Source organism: Eucyclogobius newberryi, unplaced genomic scaffold (assembly GCF_026437365.1).
Source record: "Eucyclogobius newberryi isolate DKJ021-1_F unplaced genomic scaffold, fEucNew1.0.hap1 SCAF_2, whole genome shotgun sequence".
In the NCBI taxonomy this organism is placed as follows: domain Eukaryota; kingdom Metazoa; phylum Chordata; class Actinopteri; order Gobiiformes; family Gobiidae; genus Eucyclogobius; species Eucyclogobius newberryi.
In genome coordinates this window covers 11054547-11078450 of record NW_027315834.1, presented here as the reverse complement: position 1 = coordinate 11078450, position 23904 = coordinate 11054547, and the positions used below count along the sequence as shown (strand labels likewise).

Sequence of the window (23904 nt, the reverse complement as noted above, 5' to 3'; positions counted from 1 at the left end):
AGAGAAACCACATCTCAGGGGGGAATAGTGGTTAAATAAAGGTCCATATATACATATATACACAACATGGAAATAGAAAGCAAAAATCATACTTCGGAACATTGAAGATAGGTTTTATGGAGGAGGTTCCTCCAGGTTAGGTTTGTGGAGATGCAAACTCGCTCAGGGACATGTTACTGTTGTTGTTGTTGTTGTTGTTGTGCAATAAAACCATCAAAAATTAAAAAAAAACACTAACACTAACGTGCTTTAAGCTGATCTGTTTTAGGCCTATGTTTGTATGAATGAAATCACGAATTGCAGTGATGTGAAATACGTTTTTAAGGAATCATAAAATAAGCAAAACGCTGAATGAACAGAAGCGTGAATGGACCGAGGAGTGACTGGAGAATTGAAGACTGCGCGCGCTCTCCAATGGGCACGCGCATGGGTCCCGTGGCGCGCGTGCACATCTGTTCAGCACCGCGGACAGCGCAGCAGCCGGTGCAGACCGCGGAGCGAGGCACAGCGGCAGAAGCGGCAGAAGCGGCAGCAGCAGCGCGGTGGAAGAACGCACTGGCGCTGCGCGGACGAACCACTGCGGACAAAATGATCTGGAGACGCGCTGCTCTTCACCCACACAATCCACCACCGCAGCAGTGCTCTTGAACCCGCCTCTTCTCCTCATCCCCTCCTCCTCTTCCACCACCCAGTCCGCGGTGCCGTCCACACGCAGCGAGCGGACCCACAGTGCCTACGCCGCGGAGAGGAGCCGACGCGCGGACGCCGCATTCCTCCGCGCCATGCGTCTGTTCCTGCTCGCCGTGCTGCTCTCGTGCTCCTGTGCGCGGGCCGGCTGCGAGCCCAAAATCGTCAATATCGGCGCCGTGCTGAGCCAGAAGCGCTACGAGCAGGTGTTCAAGGATGCAGTGGCCCAGACGAACCAGGTCTACGGCCGGGACAAGTTCAAGCTGACCGCCATCTCCGTGACGCACAAGCCCAACGCGATCCAGATGGCGCTGTCCGTGTGCGAGGACCTCATCTCGAGCCAGGTACGCGCCGCCGCATGCCGCGTCCTCTGCGCCGCTGCAAAACCGTGGGGCTGCTGCGCGTTTGGGCTTCACTGCTTCTGAGTGTAGAGTGTGTGTAGAGTGTACAGTGTGTGTAGAGTGTGTAGAATGTGTGTAGAGTGAGTATAGTGTGTAGAGAGTGTACAGAGTGGGGATGCGGTTTTTGTTAAAGCGCGATCGGAGCGGAATGTTTGTATGTTCAAACCTCTTGTTAAACCTGATTTCTACTGGCTTTGGTGCGTTCACTCTTGTCCTATTCGGCTGCTATAATTTTAGCCCAGTCCAACTGAGTCTAACTGTAGACTTGGTTTGGTCCTGTTCTTGTCCTGAATTGGTTCTAGTCTAGTCCTGATTTGTTCCATGTTCCATGTACCAGTTTAGTCACAATTTTGATGAGGCGATTGTGCAAATGAACGCACCCTTCTTCTTGGTTTAGTCCTAGTGCACATAAAACATATGTAGCTATTTCTGAATTGCGTCCAAACCCACACATGCCTGGATTTTGGTACTGTCTAATTTTTTGTGATATTGGCTTCAGCTTTGACAAAAGAATAGTCAAAACCCAACAAATGTTACACGGTTGGACCGTTCTTCCAACAGCAGCTTTACTCCTCTTTATATACAAGAAGGATTTATGGTGTTCCTCTGCTTAGCTTAATACATCAGACATTAGTGATAGAGTTTCACAAATAGTCCAGACTTGCGTTTGTGCTCCAGAAGTTTCAGAAACAGCTTCAGTTTGAATCAGGAAAATCAACAGGAATGATAAGGAGCGTTTAGTCAGGGTTGAGTCCAGGTTTGGTTCAGATTTAGACTGTACTTGTTTGGATAAACCCGATTTGGTCTTGTTCAGGTTGCATTGGTTTAGACCTGGTTTGGTCCAATAAAAGCATTGAAATAGTCCTGGTTTATCCATGGCTTTGATAGACTTTGGTGTCAGTCTGTGCCTAATGGAGCTCACATTGGGAGAGTTTTCCCACACCCAGTAGACTATCTTTTTATTGTCATAGTACCATGTTTTGGGAAACATTATTTTTCTTCAGATTTTTTCAGATTGTGCTGAGAATCTTTCTTATTCCAAGCATTGGGCTAATCCAAAGTAACACAAAGACAGTACGCACACAAAATAAAACCTATGAGAATATTTCCACTCAAGTAATATTGAGAATAAAACATAAACCGACGTCACAATGGATATATATATATATATATATATACTGTATATATAAAAGCATTTTTGTTGTGATCACCAACGGCTTTTTGTACAAGCCCTTTTTAAACCCAGAGACAATCCTCCTCCTCCTACGACACATTTGTGAAATTTTAACGCGTCAAACTCAAGACGTGAAGTTCACAGTTTGCTTTGTCTCCCTGTGTCAAAGATGACTCATGATTCAGTTAAACAATCCCAATTGTCTTTGTAGATACAGACTTGATTATGTTTAATGGCTTTATTTATGAGTCAGAAAGTGAAATTGATTTTATTTCAGCTCTTCTCTTGAACTTTATCACAATAAATACTATGGGATAGATATATCTGAGAGTGAATTGTGAGTTTAATCTAGTAGTAGTATTAGTAGTAGTAGAAGAAAACTGATGAAAATGACGATGAGATGAGAAATGGCGTCACGATTTACAACAAATCTTTTTCTGAATTCAACAAAAACAAAGGTGTTAGTTAATTAAATCATAATTTCTGTGACATTTTGGTCCGGTTTATAAAACGGTTGCTAAGTAACAGTGTTGAAGTTCAGTTAGGATGTAAAATTATGAACAAAACGATCGCCAAACTTGATGAAATTTGTGAATTTTTTTTATTAAATCTTAATTATAATGTTGTTTTATAATGTATAATGAATTTTTACATGACTATTAATAATACTCCTTAAAGGTCCTTAATGCTACTAAACGTTGTTGTACGTTTGCATAATCCTGTAAAACCTGGTCTTTTACTTCAGATATGCTCCTCTGTGTTTTTAAACCCAATCCTTTCAGAAAAGTCAGATTTTATTGCTCAAATTTCCTAAATGCGCAGGCAACAACCAGCTCCATTGTTGAACTAATTTGAACTCCTTCACTTCTGAGTAAAAGCACTAAAAAAGTAGTGATATAGTAAGAACAAATAAAGAATGTTTTGTTCGTGACAGTGCTCTTTGGCTGGAGGATGAGTTTAATAGAACGCAGCAGCAGCAGCAGCAGCAGAAGAAGAGGAAGAAGATGAGGAGCAGAGGTTCTGACGCTATTGTTTCTCAACTCTGTCCGCCATGTTTGTGTGGGAAGAGCGTTCAGTGGTTTGACCTTTCTTTGCCGGGATAAAAGGCCTTTCGAATGTGCATATTTAGCCTCAGAGGTTTAGTTTGGAGAAGGAAAGTGTAAACAACAGACAAATATGTGACGCGCCATGGTTTTTGGCCTGTTTTTACTGGAGGAAAACGTCGGGTACGAGCGTGAAATGGAGGCAAAACGGGCTTCAATCCAGACCACTACATGATTTCATATGATATTGACTGTAAAATTATAGTTATTTTAGTCAATTAAGTGTAGTTTTAGTCTCGTTTTAGCTGCCGTAAGGGTCTAATCATGATAATTGTACTCCATGACATACCGTTTGTACTGACGCGCTCCTTGGACGTTGGCTATGTCCAGTCTGGTAACTCAAGAATGATATCGCTCTGCATTTTTAAAAAGTCTTGTCTCCACCCACTCCGTTACGCCCGGAGCCAAACTAAGACGGAAGCGAGCAATCAGATGAGTTTAATTCAGTCACTCAAAAACAGGTTTTTATGATGTACTAATTTTGACTTTATCTGGGGTTGTTAATATAAATAATAGTTTTACACCAATCGAGTCGCTGTTTGTGGTTGAAAAATCTATAGAAAATGACACATAATCTTTGAATTGACCTTTGTTGACCAGAAAAATGCACTATTCTTTACGAAATCACTACATTCAACATATTAAACAGAATCTTTGTTAATTACTTTGAGAACATTTTCAAACCTCAAAGTACCTTTACTTATTTTAGAATTTGATACTTTTTACTTTTGCTTTAGTCTTTTTTTTCACGCCTATCAGTACTGTTACTTACAGTAAATGACAAAATCAAGTACTTCTTCCACCTGCACATTGGCCATGTATTATTTAGAACAAAATCAAACTTCTCCCAACTCAGATTAACAGGCATTTGTGCTTCGCTCTGCAGATTCTGCAGAAATTGTCTTACATGTCGAAAGATTTGGTCATTTTAGTCAACAAATATGAATCTGTTTGCAACACATTTCACCCACATTACTCATACACCAGTTACAGTAACGTTACTCTTCTCAATCACCAAATGAGTAAGCATTTCAAAGTTCTTGTTTTCTTTCATAAGCCTCAAAAAAACAACAAATACCACACAAATACTGAATATAAATCGCAATAATAATAAAAAAATATAGCAGCAAGCGGCAATGATCGGCCCTCGCCACGCCGCCGCCACGCGCCTACTGCTGAATCTGTGACGCTGTCACATCTTCTCCCCTTTGTTTTACCATCAAAAAGCAATTTTATTTTGAATTCTTGACAAAATGTGCGGCTTTGCCGCACAGACACCGTGACTCTTTGAATAAAAATGTGGATAACTTTTGATGGTTCACACCTGAAGATGAGTCTCACCAAATTTCACGTTGATAGGGCTGACGCCCTAAGAGGAGTTCATGAAAGTCTAAAGTGTAAACATGTTCTGGCGATTTCCCCATTGGAATAACGTGGGAGGTTTTGGTCATCGCTACGGCAACGCCATAACAATTATGACATGGGTCTCATTGACTTTTTTGATGGGGGTGCTAAAATTGAGTTGTGTGTCAAATTTCATATAATTTCGCAAAACTAAACATTTAACCTCCATATAAAATCTGTAGGGGGCGCTGTGGCGACAAATTGATTTATTTCACTTCAAGTAGGTTTAGGGCAAAGAGTTTAACAACTGATTGTAATTTGACGCAATTCAGACTTTATCTGCGCAAACGGCAGAAATGTTAAATTTGGGAGATTTCTGAAATTCTAGCTACAGTTTGCGGCTTCGCCGCACAGAGACCGTGACAGGTATCAATGTAATTTGGATAACTTTTGATGTCCCACTCCTCAGTAGCATTTTCACCAAATTTCAGCTTTTTAGGGCCAACGCCCTGGGAGGAGTTTGTAAAAGTAAAAACTCTCGAGTCATGTTAAGCCATGTTTGAAGAAATATGGCTTAACATGAAATAAAATATTTTTTACTTCTCTTGTCACCATCTACCTCTGCGCCAAATTTCATGATTCTACGATCAGATTTTTTTTGGGTCATTTCCCATCTCTCAATGCATTTTTGGTACATTTGGGGGCGCTGACGTGCCATTTTTTTATTTTAGAAAAGGGAAATAGGCAGAATGTAGAGAGGCACGATTTTTAGAGGTGTGAACATTTTTGTGACTTTTCGTCGATGTTCACTGGGTGAAAAATAGGGGGGTTGGTCCCGAGAAGAAAGAAAGAAAGAATAATATTCCGATGCGAAAACAATGTTTCCCATTTTTCAAATATCATAAACTATACATTTTCGGAAAGCGCTCGCGCTTTCCTACCTCATGGTGTGGGTCCCTGGTCACTGACGGGTACTTTCGTTAATTTTGAGTGGGCTCCGCCCACTTTGTGTTTTTGGCCCTCTATACAGTAATAATGTTCAATTTTTGCATTACATGCTTATATGCACGGAACATGCAAGAGATGGGGAACGTATTCGTGAGCTACTTAGCGCAAATGAGTGCTTTATATGGGGATGACGACCGCTTCCCAATGTAAAGTGCTCGTTTAGTGCGCACTTTTGCACGGGCTTCGCCCGTTTACAACGGTAATATTCCATTTTCCTACTACTAATTAGTATGCACGGGGCGTGCATGAGTGGAGGAGAGCGTTAATGAGTGCTTGGAAGTGGGCGAGCGCTTCGCGCTCGTTTTCGTGCGCACTACGTGCGCACTTTCGCACCCGTGCTTCGCGCGGCCTTACGAGACTAACAGGCCTCTTGCCAGCTTGTGGCGCTCGGGCCTAAAACATCCTGTTTTTTAAAATGAAAATGTTGAAAAAGGCAGATTTCTTCATGATTTTCTTTACATTCAGTCTAGATTAACCTTGATTTAGCCCTGGTAAGTGTATATCTTTTGACAGAGTTTGAGTATAATACATCACGGCATGAACATTTCCACAGACACATTAAAGCAGTGATCCAGAAAACGAGTGGACTTCTGGCGTCATCCTGATCCAGTGGATGTTTTGGGGGCTGCAGCGGCGTGACATTAATGCGACGCTCCGCTGTGGCTGAATGGGCCGTTATCTGAGGTCGTGTCAGGCTGTCCTAGAGGTTAAACTCAGGTGTCCCTTGCCACAGAGTTCTTTTTAAGATGAGACATTACAGGCAATACTCGTACTACTTCTCCAATGTTTTCGTTTTTGGTCGGTTCGCTCCGTCCAATGTTCTTGACACTGGGTGAGGTGGTCCGCTAACGGAATTGAAATCGACAGAGCAAGAGCCGTCTCTTCTGCAGCACATGTTTCGTCTGCGTCGAATCGTGGTCTCATAAGTAATGCATCGACAGTATGTGGTGTTAGCGTGCCGAGCGACAATGTGAAGTGCCTTTTAAAACATGACGCCGTTGTTCCCTCACTGTGGGCTTGTGTGTGTGAGCGTGTGCGTGTGGGCGTGTGTGTGTGTGTGTGTGTGTGTGTACCCCATCTCCTCAAACATTAACTGTTGTAATGCCGAGCGGCGCCAGGCACAGCTCTGTCACTGGGAATCCGAATACACATGGAGACGATGCTCAGGGTGGTTCAGGGTGAGCAGAGGCAAAATGTCACTAGAGGCAATGCACTTTTTTTACCCTTTGTTTTGGGTCTGTTTGTTCTCTCAACATTCAGTTCACTTGCATCCAGAGATTTATTTGGAACACTGAGATCGGTAACTGTGTCTCAGACCACATAGTCTTGACCCGTGGTGTTCCCCAAGGGTTCATCCTGGGACACCTTCTGTTCAACCTGTATATGAGTTACTTTTGCTACAAATAAACTTCGATTGAGTGATTGAAACTAAAATGCATTTTTTCTTCCATAGAGACATGAAGATCGGCTTTTAAAGTAGCAAATACACCACTCATTATTCATAGATTTTGACAGATTCTACAATTCTAAGTCTGTTTTATTAGAATTTCAACTACAAAAATACTCTGTTTATTTATTTATTGTACCCAATATGTCAACAGAATGAGGCAAAAACCTGGCTCTCCACATTTTCTATAAATATAAATAAATTCTTTAAATCCTAAAAATGTAATATAATGCTTTTTTTTTTTTTTACATCGATGTGAGTAAACTATAGAAAGCACTTCAAATGTATATTTCTAAATGTAGGATTGTTTTACTACTCAAACTACTCTACTTTTCTGGAGAAACATGCATTCTCTCTGCAGCTGGATCGCCGCTCCACAGATCTGGCCTGTTTGTCTCCATGAAGATAGATACCGTAGAACATTCTGGGCAAAGCAATGACGTCTCTATTGACTCCATTTGAAAAGTTAAATAGTGCATCTTTCATTTCGGACATAAAAGCAGGTTCTATTGGTTATTTTGGTTATTGGGCTGAAGCAAAACTCAAAAATCTTGACCTGAAAATGTGGAAATGTGTGTCTGACTTCTTCACAGTGTTTTTTTCTGAATTATCTGTTTCTTATGACTCACCAAAAGCCTTGAAAATGAGATCTACAAAGCGCAATGGGACTTTTAAGTAATGAAAATGATTACAAATTACCATAATGATGACATGAATGTTGCAGTGCAATGGGCCGTAATGAACCTGGAAGAAAATGAGATTTGCTGAAAAATCTGAGCGGGATTGAGTTCGATATTATAAGAGGCTGTTTTGTCACCCATAACTGTAATTTCTCCTCTGTTTGTGGAGAAGATGATGGTTTCCACGTGTCCACTGTCTTTACACCTTTGTCGAGATGTTTTCTTTCGTAGCGTTTTGTTATTCGTTCATTATTCATTCGTTATTCATTGGTAGCTCATCAGCCTCTAAATGAGATGGATCTTAAAGCATTAGCAGAAGAGAAGATTAGACAAGCAGGACTCACGGCATTAATCGCATCCTCACCCAGCGTGTGGAGGGCCAATCCAAGTGGTTAAGACGCTGTAATCAGGCACACGTTCAGGCAAAAGTCCCAATCAGCAACGGATCATTTAATCACTTGAAACATACTTTTACGACATATTGTGCAGTGTAATGGTCTCTTACTTGAGTAAAAGGGTTGGTTCCTTTTCCGCACTGTGAGTAAATCTAAAGAAAAAGTGACAAAAGCTTTTGACGCTTTGAACATTTGTGTTTCTTCTCACACTGTTCCTTCAAATATGATTTAGTGCTTCTTATTTTTATAGTCAATCCTTTGAAAAATACTGTATTTTCTGGACCTTAAGTCGCACCTTTTTTTAATAGTTTTGGCCGGGGTGCGACTTATACTTATATACTTATACTCTGAAGCGACTTATATGTGATATTATTTGTTATTTTTACACTAGCAACCACATTTCATACCCCAATGCGACTTACCGGTATATATGTTTTTTTCTTCTCTATTATGCACTTTTTGGCTGATGTGACTTATACTGCACTGCTTGTGTTTAATTACAAGTATAATTCTAACCATGGAATTATAATTAGTTTTGTCAAAAATGTTAAAAGTTACTGAACAGCTCAACAACAGTCCTAATCCAGAATTTACTTTTATTCATTTTTAATCTGTTGATTTAGTGAGTTTTGTTCAAAGAAATACATCAAAACCATGTTAAAAGCAACAAATAACTAGTACTTTGAGTATTTATTTCACTCAACCTTTTTTTTTTACTTTTACAGAAGCATTTGCACTTGTAACTGAGTACTAGAGATGTCACGATTATTAGGTTAATCAATAATTGTGATTATCGGTTAATCATCATTCAAGTCACAATATGATCGTAAAAACAAAAAAAATAATAATCGTGAGCAAAATGAAGTCTTTTTTACTTTAATCTATCATCCAAAAATAGATTTAAATGTAAATATATATTTCTTATCTGGCTGTTTTTGTCACATTTCACATTATTTTGTCTTTCAGAAAGTTACATTTTGTCACAATCAGAGAAAATGATTGATTCCATCGTTGTTCAGTCACAGTCTCAATAATAGTAACATCAAACATGTTATATCGCGAGTACATTTTTACCCACGTAACTACACTTTTACTTACAAATAACATATATTCCGTCAGACTCTTTCCATCCCATCTTCTTACTTTGTACTTCTACTCGAGTAAAACTAGCACTTCGAGCACATTTAGCAGCACATTCTTTTGCTGCTCTGCCCGCCATGAGCTCTGGAGTCGTGGAGGAGGAAGGAGGAAGAGAAGGAGGAAGAGAAGGAGGAAGAGAAGGAGGAAGGGAAGGAGGAAGAGAAGGAGGAAGAGAAGGAGGAGAGAGTTGGGCAGATGGGGACTGCGCCTCCGAGCGTTTCTTGGATGATGAAGCAGATTTCTGACCTGAGCGTATGGGAAAACGATGCTCAATAATCCCAGTTTTCTGCTTCGATGTCCAGACCAATCCCTCAGTACAGACACAACACAACATTTTGTGCAGTCATTTTGCACCGTTTGTGATACACTCGCAGTGCTTTTATGGCAAATATTTGTCGAAATAGAAATTACATTATTAGTGCTTCAGGACGTACAAAAGGCAACCTCAGGAAATAACAACAACTAACTTTTATTAACATGTTCAGAAACGCATGTGATTCTTGTCTTAGTCATCAAATTCATACTTCAGTTTTTTCTCAATGTTTAGTGCTAATTTAAACACATTAACAGACATTGGAAACTGAATCTTGCTTTTTCTTTTTTGCTTTTTCATTTGTTGGAAAATTAATTAACAGTTTTTCTCCAAAATGATGTTAGTCCTGATGCATTTTGTGTTATTGGACAGTAAATATCAAACATAAATTATAATATGTAATGAAGGCAGCTCATTTTCTTGTGTTTTCTTGTGTCTTCTCGACCGTCTCCTCTTTTCGCCCGAGTCCATTTGAAAAGAGCATTGGCCCGGAGAAGACGGCGCGCTCCCATATGGCGACCTCACCTGCCCGAGTCCATGTTTGTCCGTGTTTTATCCGCGCACACACGACCAAACATGGGCGACCCTGGAACTGTCAGTTATAAAAGATGAAAAGCACAATTATGTGACTAAATTGAAGTGCGTGCAATTATTGGGTGCGGAATGATTTTAAGGCTGGCTACTGGTAAAATCTACAAGAACAAACAAGTTAGTGGACATATATTCATTAGAATTGAGGTTTTGGAGCTCTTGAACTTTGTATGTATACAAAAAAATAACTGGAGTTGTATTTTGCTTCATTTACTCTTGTTTAATTCATTATGTTTACAAGCTCATCTTCTCTTGGCGCTCACAAATCACTCAGTTTGAATTGTTGCGTCACATTTCTCTTCCTGCTTGGTGTGTGAGTTCATAAAGCGTCAAGGGACACATTGTGTGTCTGGAAGAGCATTTTCCGTTCATTTTTGCCATAGGGATTGTGAAAAAATAATATGATATGTTTGAAAGCTTGATCTTGCCAAATTATTGGAAATTAATGAGCACAAGACCTACACTGTGATCTCAAATCTGATTCTGAAACATTATAAAGCACCAAGTTATTAAAACAGTTTTTTTTTTTTTTTTTCAGACTGAAAACAACTGCGTCAAGGACATTAGTTACCATGCGGCTAGTTAGCCTTCGTTGTGCCTTTAAACTCCCAAATTTGAAATTTTCTGACAAAAAATTATGAGAATTGTACTGCCAGATCCAAGAACTTGGAAGAGTGCGGTACCGTTGAGCTCCATTAGCATAGCATTCACTCAGAGCTTCATTGATTTTACCACCCACGGCAGAGGGCGCTCCGACATTTAAATACCTTGTTGGAAACAAAGTGCAGCTTTTTTTTTTTTTTTTGGTGTTATAATACAGACATCGTTTTAAGTTTGAAAATGTGAAACACTGATCTCAAATTTACTAAACGTGTGTTTAATAGTCAATTAAAGACACATAAGTGCATCATAGCTCCCTCTTAAGGTACCACTATACCAAGACTATTATCGTTTGAGTACCAGAACAAAAATATAGATTGTAGATTGTTGATTCTTGGCCTGACCTTCTTTCAACCTTTTTAGTCTCCCATAACTAAAAAGTAATGGCGTGGAACAAATTATTCTATTGATATTATATTATTTATTGTGGAGACAGGAAAAGCAGGAGATTGGATAGTAAGAAATGGTTGGATGGAGGCGCGTTTTCTACTAACGCCAGAAAATACACACCATTAATCACAACACGCCTGAAACAAACAGAACAAAACTGAATGTTGGTGGTTTGATTTTCACAACTAATGCCGGTTGTCATTGTGTTCTGGGGAAAGACACGTCACCAGAGCACCACCAATACATGTTTTATGTTACATTACGTTTATGTTGTCTAAAGGAACCAGACAGAAAGTTAATGCTATTCTATCTATTCATTTGCATAATGTTCTTCTTCTTCTGCAAATGACTGACAGTTTTATTTCCGTTTTAATGGGCGTCTGAATTGGACGGATTTGTCTTTGGTGCATTAACATCAGAGGTTTAATTATAATTATAAGTCACGTTTACTTCAATGTGTGTTTGGAATAACGTGTATGGGGTTGTTTAATGTGTAACTTTACCTTTTATTACTTGTAGCTTAGTTGAGCTGCTGTTTTGTTTACTGTCATCTTGGGAATATTTGTATTGTATTTATTTGTTTTTATTTATGATTTATCCTTTATATGTCAGACCCTGTCCAGTGGTATAATGATGGAACTTATAATTATAAGTAGAATGGAGTGTTTACATCGGAAATATTGAAGACCTTTTACCATTTAAAAAACAAAGAGTATCAATCGTTTTCTCCAGAATTAAAACAGTTCTTTGTGAAGGTACTTGATCATATTTTGCATTTTTGTACTTTAACTAGTCACTAGTTAAAGTACAAAAATGCAAACTAGTGGTTACATATAGTAACCACTAGTTACTAGTGGTAGAAAAAGTCTCAAAGGTACTCATCTGTTTTTAAAATTGAAATTTTTCGACTGCGGAAGTCATTTTCAATCTTAATGTCTGAGAAGCTGGGTTTTTTTTGCTGCTTGATTAGTCCTGCCCTAAAGAAGGAAGAGTCATAACCTGACACCGCTCTGTCTTTGTGTCCCGACGACCCAGTTTCAGGTGGTTTTCTTTTGAAAGTCAGCCCTTTTCATTTATTTAGTTTTAGATCGATATTGAGATTTTAAGTGTCCCAAACAACACTGCCCGGTCTAGAACAGCCCACAGGCAAAGTCCATACGCTGATTTAAACTGCTCCACTCTGCTCCACTCTGCTCACACTTTGGTTCATTATGCTTCAAAATTAGACTTGGAGATGAGGACGGGTGCGCACTTTTGTGTCTTAAAGTCACTGCGCCGAGGTATTTGCACGTACTTACAGTCACTGCTAATAAACACGGCTTCATCGGATTCAACAACAAAACAACAGACGAAACAAATGCAGAAGGCCAGCGGTCAGGAGGCCTAAAAGGAGTACTTTATGTATATGCAGCATGACTGGGAGTTTATTCATTTGTGCAATTGAGGAAAAGGCCAGAACATGAATTAGAAAGTCACGACTGGGTTCAAGAGTAGCACTAATAGTAGTAGTAGGAGTAATTGTAGTAGTAGTAGGAGCAGTAGTAATAGTCAGTGTTCCCTCTAACTCTTCATGTGTCTGAGCAAACACACAAACTCTCTCATCAGAGTCACACACGTCTGCTCCAAAGCCCTGGTTGTATCAAAACGTGGCCCCCAGGACTCTGAGGGACCCTCTCATGTTCTGTTCCCTGTGTTTGAGCGGCTGCATCAGGGGCAGACTGAGCTGTGTCAGGACACAGAGGAGGAAGGAAATCTTTGTTTCTACCGTTTTTACCTCCTCAACTCTGGTCCATGCCTCCCTCGGCACAGTAACATCACAGCACTTTGAACATAAACATGAGCTTGTTTATGCATGTATTATATATGTGGTTTCTTTATGTGTATTTTCTATTCTGGTGATCCCGCCGCTACCCCTCAGGGATAGATACATTGATTGAATTGAACTGTAGTAGTAATAGTAAGTAAAAGTAGTAATGACAACAGTGGTAGTAGTAGTAGTAGTAGTAGTAGTAGTAGTAGTAGTAGTAGTAGTAGTAGTAGTAGTAGTAGTAGTAGTAGTAGTAGTAGTTGTAGTAGTAGTAGTAGTAGTAGTAGTAGTAGTGGTAATAGTAGTGGTATAGTGTTAGCATTTCTAGTAAGAATATGGAATCATTTGGTGAAGGGCCACATGTTCTAACATTTGGTAGGACTATTAGCTTTGATTACAGCACACATTCGCTGTGGCATAGTTTTTATTAGAACATAGATCAACAAATACAAAACAACAACAACAGAAAGAGAAAATAAAAAAAAATAAAAAGCACACACCAAAAAATACCACAAGCTACAAGCTGGACCAGGTCGAACATACGGCAGGTAAAGGAGTAAAAGAAGAAAATGAGGGAGTGGCAACTGAAGAAGAAATACATATATAATAACAATAATAATAACAAATATAGCCGCAAGCGGCAATGATCGGCCCTCGCCACGCCGCCGCCACACCGCCGCCACGCCGCAAGAGGAGGGGGCGCTAACGCGCCCCAATTGTCCTTTTATTACGCCTACTGCTGAATCTGTGACGCTGTCACATCTTCTCCCCTTTGTTTTACCATCAAAAAGCTATTTTATTTTGAATTCTTGGCAAAATGTGCAGCTTTGCCGCACAGACACCGTGACTCTTTGAATGAAAATGTGGATAACTTTTGATGGTCCTGAAGATGAGTCTCACCAAATTTCAGGTTAATAGGGCTGACGCCCTGGGAGGAGTTTGTGAAAGTCTAAAGTGTAAACATGTTCTGGCGATTTCCCCATTGGAATAACATGAAAGGTTTCGGTCATCGTTACGGCAACGCCATAACAATTATGACATGGGTCTCATTGACTTTTTTGATGGGGATGCTAAAATTGAGTTGTGTGTCAAATTTCATATAATTTCGCAAAACTAAACATTTAACCTCCATATAAAATCTGTAGGGGGCGCTGTGGCGCCAAATGAATTTATTTCACTTCAAGTAGGTTTAGGGCAAAGAGTTTAACAACTGATTCTAATTTGACGCAATTCGGACTTTATCTGCGCAAACGGCAGAAACTTTAAATATGGGAGATTTCTGAAATTCTAGCTACAGTTTGCGGCTTCGCCGCACAGAGACCGTGAGAGGTATCAATGTAATTTGGATAACTTTTGATGTCCCACTCCTCAGTAGCATTTTCACCAAATTTCAGCTTTTTAGGGCCAACGCCCTGGGAGGAGTTCGTAAAAGTACGACGTTTGGAAAAACTCCGAAGTCATGTTTAGCCATTTTTGAAGCAATATGGCCGACATTTGGTTGGGCGGACGGCATTGCCGTAATAATATTTTTTACTTCTCTTGTCACCATCTACCTCTGCGCCAAATTTCATGATTCTACGATCAGATTTTTTTTGGGTCATTTCCCATCTCTCAATGCATTTTTGGTACATTTGGGGGCGCTGACGTGCCATTTTTTTATTTTAGAAAAGGGAAATAGGCAGAATGTAGAGAGGCACGATTTTTAGAGGTGTGAACATTTTTGTGACTTTTCGTCGATGTTCACTGGGTGAAAAATAGGGGGGTTGGTCCCGAGAAGAAAGAAAGAAAGAATAATATTCCGATGCGAAAACAATGTTTCCCATTTTTCAAATATCATAAACTATACATTTTCGGAAAGCGCTCGCGCTTTCCTACCTCATGGTGTGGGTCCCTGGTCACTGACGGGTACTTTCGTTAATTTTGAGTGGGCTCCGCCCACTTTGTGTTTTTGGCCCTCTATACAGTAATAATGTTCAATTTTTGCATTACATGCTTATATGCACGGAACATGCAAGAGATGGGGAACGTATTCGTGAGCTACTTAGCGCAAATGAGTGCTTTATATGGGGATGACGACCGCTTCCCAATGTAAAGTGCTCGTTTAGTGCGCACTTTTGCACGGGCTTCGCCCGTTTACAACGGTAATATTCCATTTTCCTACTACTAATTAGTATGCACGGGGCGTGCATGAGTGGAGGAGAGCGTTAATGAGTGCTTGGAAGTGGGCGAGCGCTTCGCGCTCGTTTTCGTGCGCACTACGTGCGCACTTTCGCACCCGTGCTTCGCGCGGCCTTACGAGACTAACAGGCCTCTTGCCAGCTTGTGGCGCTCGGGCCTAAAACATCCTGTTTTTTAAAATGAAAATGTTGAAAAAGGCAGATTTCTTCATGATTTTCTTTACATTCAGTCTAGATTAACCTTGATTTAGCCCTGGTAAGTGTATATCTTTTGACAGAGTTTGAGTATAATACATCACGGCATGAACATTTCCACAGACACATTAAAGCAGTGATCCAGAAAACGAGTGGACTTCTGGCGTCATCCTGATCCAGTGGATGTTTTGGGGGCTGCAGCGGCGTGACATTAATGCGACGCTCCGCTGTGGCTGAATGGGCCGTTATCTGAGGTCGTGTCAGGCTGTCCTAGAGGTTAAACTCAGGTGTCCCTTGCCACAGAGTTCTTTTTAAGATGAGACATTACAGGCAATACTCGTACTACTTCTCCAATGTTTTCGTTTTTGGTCGGTTCGCTCCGTCCAATGTTCTTGACACTGGGTGAGGTGGTCCGCTAACGGAATTGAAATCGACAGAGCAAGAGCCGTCTCTTCTGCAGCACATGTTTCGTCTGCGTCGAATCGTGGTCTCATAAGTAATGCATCGACAGTATGTGGTGTTAGCGTGCCGAGCGACAATGTGAAGTGCCTTTTAAAACATGACGCCGTTGTTCCCTCACTGTGGGCTTGTGTGTGTGAGCGTGTGCGTGTGGGCGTGTGTGTGTGTGTGTGTGTGTGTGTACCCCATCTCCTCAAACATTAACTGTTGTAATGCCGAGCGGCGCCAGGCACAGCTCTGTCACTGGGAATCCGAATACACATGGAGACGATGCTCAGGGTGGTTCAGGGTGAGCAGAGGCAAAATGTCACTAGAGGCAATGCACTTTTTTTACCCTTTGTTTTGGGTCTGTTTGTTCTCTCAACATTCAGTTCACTTGCATCCAGAGATTTATTTGGAACACTGAGATCGGTAACTGTGTCTCAGACCACATAGTCTTGACCCGTGGTGTTCCCCAAGGGTTCATCCTGGGACACCTTCTGTTCAACCTGTATATGAGTTACTTTTGCTACAAATAAACTTCGATTGAGTGATTGAAACTAAAATGCATTTTTTCTTCCATAGAGACATGAAGATCGGCTTTTAAAGTAGCAAATACACCACTCATTATTCATAGATTTTGACAGATTCTACAATTCTAAGTCTGTTTTATTAGAATTTCAACTACAAAAATACTCTGTTTATTTATTTATTGTACCCAATATGTCAACAGAATGAGGCAAAAACCTGGCTCTCCACATTTTCTATAAATATAAATAAATTCTTTAAATCCTAAAAATGTAATATAATGCTTTTTTTTTTTTTTACATCGATGTGAGTAAACTATAGAAAGCACTTCAAATGTATATTTCTAAATGTAGGATTGTTTTACTACTCAAACTACTCTACTTTTCTGGAGAAACATGCATTCTCTCTGCAGCTGGATCGCCGCTCCACAGATCTGGCCTGTTTGTCTCCATGAAGATAGATACCGTAGAACATTCTGGGCAAAGCAATGACGTCTCTATTGACTCCATTTGAAAAGTTAAATAGTGCATCTTTCATTTCGGACATAAAAGCAGGTTCTATTGGTTATTTTGGTTATTGGGCTGAAGCAAAACTCAAAAATCTTGACCTGAAAATGTGGAAATGTGTGTCTGACTTCTTCACAGTGTTTTTTTCTGAATTATCTGTTTCTTATGACTCACCAAAAGCCTTGAAAATGAGATCTACAAAGCGCAATGGGACTTTTAAGTAATGAAAATGATTACAAATTACCATAATGATGACATGAATGTTGCAGTGCAATGGGCCGTAATGAACCTGGAAGAAAATGAGATTTGCTGAAAAATCTGAGCGGGATTGAGTTCGATATTATAAGAGGCTGTTTTGTCACCCATAACTGTAATTTCTCCTCTGTTTGTGGAGAAGATGATGGTTTCCACGTGTCCACTGTCTTTACACCTTTGTCGAGATGTTTTCTTTCGTAGCGTTTTGTTATTCGTTCATTATTCATTCGTTATTCATTGGTAGCTCATCAGCCTCTAAATGAGATGGATCTTAAAGCATTAGCAGAAGAGAAGATTAGACAAGCAGGACTCACGGCATTAATCGCATCCTCACCCAGCGTGTGGAGGGCCAATCCAAGTGGTTAAGACGCTGTAATCAGGCACACGTTCAGGCAAAAGTCCCAATCAGCAACGGATCATTTAATCACTTGAAACATACTTTTACGACATATTGTGCAGTGTAATGGTCTCTTACTTGAGTAAAAGGGTTGGTTCCTTTTCCGCACTGTGAGTAAATCTAAAGAAAAAGTGACAAAAGCTTTTGACGCTTTGAACATTTGTGTTTCTTCTCACACTGTTCCTTCAAATATGATTTAGTGCTTCTTATTTTTATAGTCAATCCTTTGAAAAATACTGTATTTTCTGGACCTTAAGTCGCACCTTTTTTTAATAGTTTTGGCCGGGGTGCGACTTATACTTATATACTTATACTCTGAAGCGACTTATATGTGATATTATTTGTTATTTTTACACTAGCAACCACATTTCATACCCCAATGCGACTTACCGGTATATATGTTTTTTTCTTCTCTATTATGCACTTTTTGGCTGATGTGACTTATACTGCACTGCTTGTGTTTAATTACAAGTATAATTCTAACCATGGAATTATAATTAGTTTTGTCAAAAATGTTAAAAGTTACTGAACAGCTCAACAACAGTCCTAATCCAGAATTTACTTTTATTCATTTTTAATCTGTTGATTTAGTGAGTTTTGTTCAAAGAAATACATCAAAACCATGTTAAAAGCAACAAATAACTAGTACTTTGAGTATTTATTTCACTCAACCTTTTTTTTTTACTTTTACAGAAGCATTTGCACTTGTAACTGAGTACTAGAGATGTCACGATTATTAGGTTAATCAATAATTGTGATTATCGGTTAATCATCATTCAAGTCACAATATGATCGTAAAAACAAAAAAAATAATAATCGTGAGCAAAATGAAGTCTTTTTTACTTTAATCTATCATCCAAAAATAGATTTAAATGTAAATATATATTTCTTATCTGGCTGTTTTTGTCACATTTCACATTATTTTGTCTTTCAGAAAGTTACATTTTGTCACAATCAGAGAAAATGATTGATTCCATCGTTGTTCAGTCACAGTCTCAATAATAGTAACATCAAACATGTTATATCGCGAGTACATTTTTACCCACGTAACTACACTTTTACTTACAAATAACATATATTCCGTCAGACTCTTTCCATCCCATCTTCTTACTTTGTACTTCTACTCGAGTAAAACTAGCACTTCGAGCACATTTAGCAGCACATTCTTTTGCTGCTCTGCCCGCCATGAGCTCTGGAGTCGTGGAGGAGGAAGGAGGAAGAGAAGGAGGAAGAGAAGGAGGAAGAGAAGGAGGAAGGGAAGGAGGAAGAGAAGGAGGAAGAGAAGGAGGAGAGAGTTGGGCAGATGGGGACTGCGCCTCCGAGCGTTTCTTGGATGATGAAGCAGATTTCTGACCTGAGCGTATGGGAAAACGATGCTCAATAATCCCAGTTTTCTGCTTCGATGTCCAGACCAATCCCTCAGTACAGACACAACACAACATTTTGTGCAGTCATTTTGCACCGTTTGTGATACACTCGCAGTGCTTTTATGGCAAATATTTGTCGAAATAGAAATTACATTATTAGTGCTTCAGGACGTACAAAAGGCAACCTCAGGAAATAACAACAACTAACTTTTATTAACATGTTCAGAAACGCATGTGATTCTTGTCTTAGTCATCAAATTCATACTTCAGTTTTTTCTCAATGTTTAGTGCTAATTTAAACACATTAACAGACATTGGAAACTGAATCTTGCTTTTTCTTTTTTGCTTTTTCATTTGTTGGAAAATTAATTAACAGTTTTTCTCCAAAATGATGTTAGTCCTGATGCATTTTGTGTTATTGGACAGTAAATATCAAACATAAATTATAATATGTAATGAAGGCAGCTCATTTTCTTGTGTTTTCTTGTGTCTTCTCGACCGTCTCCTCTTTTCGCCCGAGTCCATTTGAAAAGAGCATTGGCCCGGAGAAGACGGCGCGCTCCCATATGGCGACCTCACCTGCCCGAGTCCATGTTTGTCCGTGTTTTATCCGCGCACACACGACCAAACATGGGCGACCCTGGAACTGTCAGTTATAAAAGATGAAAAGCACAATTATGTGACTAAATTGAAGTGCGTGCAATTATTGGGTGCGGAATGATTTTAAGGCTGGCTACTGGTAAAATCTACAAGAACAAACAAGTTAGTGGACATATATTCATTAGAATTGAGGTTTTGGAGCTCTTGAACTTTGTATGTATACAAAAAAATAACTGGAGTTGTATTTTGCTTCATTTACTCTTGTTTAATTCATTATGTTTACAAGCTCATCTTCTCTTGGCGCTCACAAATCACTCAGTTTGAATTGTTGCGTCACATTTCTCTTCCTGCTTGGTGTGTGAGTTCATAAAGCGTCAAGGGACACATTGTGTGTCTGGAAGAGCATTTTCCGTTCATTTTTGCCATAGGGATTGTGAAAAAATAATATGATATGTTTGAAAGCTTGATCTTGCCAAATTATTGGAAATTAATGAGCACAAGACCTACACTGTGATCTCAAATCTGATTCTGAAACATTATAAAGCACCAAGTTATTAAAACAGTTTTTTTTTTTTTTTTTCAGACTGAAAACAACTGCGTCAAGGACATTAGTTACCATGCGGCTAGTTAGCCTTCGTTGTGCCTTTAAACTCCCAAATTTGAAATTTTCTGACAAAAAATTATGAGAATTGTACTGCCAGATCCAAGAACTTGGAAGAGTGCGGTACCGTTGAGCTCCATTAGCATAGCATTCACTCAGAGCTTCATTGATTTTACCACCCACGGCAGAGGGCGCTCCGACATTTAAATACCTTGTTGGAAACAAAGTGCAGCTTTTTTTTTTTTTTTTGGTGTTATAATACAGACATCGTTTTAAGTTTGAAAATGTGAAACACTGATCTCAAATTTACTAAACGTGTGTTTAATAGTCAATTAAAGACACATAAGTGCATCATAGCTCCCTCTTAAGGTACCACTATACCAAGACTATTATCGTTTGAGTACCAGAACAAAAATATAGATTGTAGATTGTTGATTCTTGGCCTGACCTTCTTTCAACCTTTTTAGTCTCCCATAACTAAAAAGTAATGGCGTGGAACAAATTATTCTATTGATATTATATTATTTATTGTGGAGACAGGAAAAGCAGGAGATTGGATAGTAAGAAATGGTTGGATGGAGGCGCGTTTTCTACTAACGCCAGAAAATACACACCATTAATCACAACACGCCTGAAACAAACAGAACAAAACTGAATGTTGGTGGTTTGATTTTCACAACTAATGCCGGTTGTCATTGTGTTCTGGGGAAAGACACGTCACCAGAGCACCACCAATACATGTTTTATGTTACATTACGTTTATGTTGTCTAAAGGAACCAGACAGAAAGTTAATGCTATTCTATCTATTCATTTGCATAATGTTCTTCTTCTTCTGCAAATGACTGACAGTTTTATTTCCGTTTTAATGGGCGTCTGAATTGGACGGATTTGTCTTTGGTGCATTAACATCAGAGGTTTAATTATAATTATAAGTCACGTTTACTTCAATGTGTGTTTGGAATAACGTGTATGGGGTTGTTTAATGTGTAACTTTACCTTTTATTACTTGTAGCTTAGTTGAGCTGCTGTTTTGTTTACTGTCATCTTGGGAATATTTGTATTGTATTTATTTGTTTTTATTTATGATTTATCCTTTATATGTCAGACCCTGTCCAGTGGTATAATGATGGAACTTATAATTATAAGTAGAATGGAGTGTTTACATCGGAAATATTGAAGACCTTTTACCATTTAAAAAACAAAGAGTATCAATCGTTTTCTCCAGAATTAAAACAGTTCTTTGTGAAGGTACTTGATCATATTTTGCATTTTTGTACTTTAACTAGTCACTAGTTAAAGTACAAAAATGCAAACTAGTGGTTACATATAGTAACCACTAGTTACTAGTGGTAGAAAAAGTCTCAAAGGTACTCATCTGTTTTTAAAATTGAAATTTTTCGACTGCGGAAGTCATTTTCAATCTTAATGTCTGAGAAGCTGGGTTTTTTTTGCTGCTTGATTAGTCCTGCCCTAAAGAAGGAAGAGTCATAACCTGACACCGCTCTGTCTTTGTGTCCCGACGACCCAGTTTCAGGTGGTTTTCTTTTGAAAGTCAGCCCTTTTCATTTATTTAGTTTTAGATCGATATTGAGATTTTAAGTGTCCCAAACAACACTGCCCGGTCTAGAACAGCCCACAGGCAAAGTCCATACGCTGATTTAAACTGCTCCACTCTGCTCCACTCTGCTCACACTTTGGTTCATTATGCTTCAAAATTAGACTTGGAGATGAGGACGGGTGCGCACTTTTGTGTCTTAAAGTCACTGCGCCGAGGTATTTGCACGTACTTACAGTCACTGCTAATAAACACGGCTTCATCGGATTCAACAACAAAACAACAGACGAAACAAATGCAGAAGGCCAGCGGTCAGGAGGCCTAAAAGGAGTACTTTATGTATATGCAGCATGACTGGGAGTTTATTCATTTGTGCAATTGAGGAAAAGGCCAGAACATGAATTAGAAAGTCACGACTGGGTTCAAGAGTAGCACTAATAGTAGTAGTAGGAGTAATTGTAGTAGTAGTAGGAGCAGTAGTAATAGTCAGTGTTCCCTCTAACTCTTCATGTGTCTGAGCAAACACACAAACTCTCTCATCAGAGTCACACACGTCTGCTCCAAAGCCCTGGTTGTATCAAAACGTGGCCCCCAGGACTCTGAGGGACCCTCTCATGTTCTGTTCCCTGTGTTTGAGCGGCTGCATCAGGGGCAGACTGAGCTGTGTCAGGACACAGAGGAGGAAGGAAATCTTTGTTTCTACCGTTTTTACCTCCTCAACTCTGGTCCATGCCTCCCTCGGCACAGTAACATCACAGCACTTTGAACATAAACATGAGCTTGTTTATGCATGTATTATATATGTGGTTTCTTTATGTGTATTTTCTATTCTGGTGATCCCGCCGCTACCCCTCAGGGATAGATACATTGATTGAATTGAACTGTAGTAGTAATAGTAAGTAAAAGTAGTAATGACAACAGTGGTAGTAGTAGTAGTAGTAGTAGTAGTAGTAGTAGTAGTAGTAGTAGTAGTAGTAGTAGTAGTAGTAGTAGTAGTAGTAGTAGTTGTAGTAGTAGTAGTAGTAGTAGTAGTAGTAGTGGTAATAGTAGTGGTATAGTGTTAGCATTTCTAGTAAGAATATGGAATCATTTGGTGAAGGGCCACATGTTCTAACATTTGGTAGGACTATTAGCTTTGATTACAGCACACATTCGCTGTGGCATAGTTTTTATTAGAACATAGATCAACAAATACAAAACAACAACAACAGAAAGAGAAAATAAAAAAAAATAAAAAGCACACACCAAAAAATACCACAAGCTACAAGCTGGACCAGGTCGAACATACGGCAGGTAAAGGAGTAAAAGAAGAAAATGAGGGAGTGGCAACTGAAGAAGAAATACATATATAATAACAATAATAATAACAAATATAGCCGCAAGCGGCAATGATCGGCCCTCGCCACGCCGCCGCCACACCGCCGCCACGCCGCAAGAGGAGGGGGCGCTAACGCGCCCCAATTGTCCTTTTATTACGCCTACTGCTGAATCTGTGACGCTGTCACATCTTCTCCCCTTTGTTTTACCATCAAAAAGCTATTTTATTTTGAATTCTTGGCAAAATGTGCAGCTTTGCCGCACAGACACCGTGACTCTTTGAATGAAAATGTGGATAACTTTTGATGGTCCTGAAGATGAGTCTCACCAAATTTCAGGTTAATAGGGCTGACGCCCTGGGAGGAGTTTGTGAAAGTCTAAAGTGTAAACATGTTCTGGCGATTTCCCCATTGGAATAACATGAAAGGTTTCGGTCATCGTTACGGCAACGCCATAACAATTATGACATGGGTCTCATTGACTTTTTTGATGGGGATGCTAAAATTGAGTTGTGTGTCAAATTTCATATAATTTCGCAAAACTAAACATTTAACCTCCATATAAAATCTGTAGGGGGCGCTGTGGCGCCAAATGAATTTATTTCACTTCAAGTAGGTTTAGGGCAAAGAGTTTAACAACTGATTCTAATTTGACGCAATTCGGACTTTATCTGCGCAAACGGCAGAAACTTTAAATATGGGAGATTTCTGAAATTCTAGCTACAGTTTGCGGCTTCGCCGCACAGAGACCGTGAGAGGTATCAATGTAATTTGGATAACTTTTGATGTCCCACTCCTCAGTAACATTTTCACCAAATTTCAGCTTTT

At 39.5% G+C, this 23904-nt stretch overlaps 1 protein-coding gene across 4 annotated transcripts in view; it reads left to right on the top strand.

Moving 5' to 3' along the window:
* The first annotated feature begins 492 nt into the window (after positions 1-492).
* Positions 493-23904, top strand: part of grin1a (glutamate receptor, ionotropic, N-methyl D-aspartate 1a) — an 84824-nt gene continuing 61412 nt past the window's right edge. For 2 of the 4 annotated variants that reach the window (XM_072453457.1, XM_072453456.1), the window contains exon 1: positions 513-1031. In XM_072453457.1, the coding sequence (XP_072309558.1) occupies positions 783-1031 (249 nt within the window). In that variant the 5' untranslated portion in view covers positions 513-782. Of the gene's footprint in view, positions 1032-23904 lie in introns of all 4 variants that reach the window. The other 2 variants (XM_072453458.1, XM_072453459.1) reach the window with 2 other exon arrangements.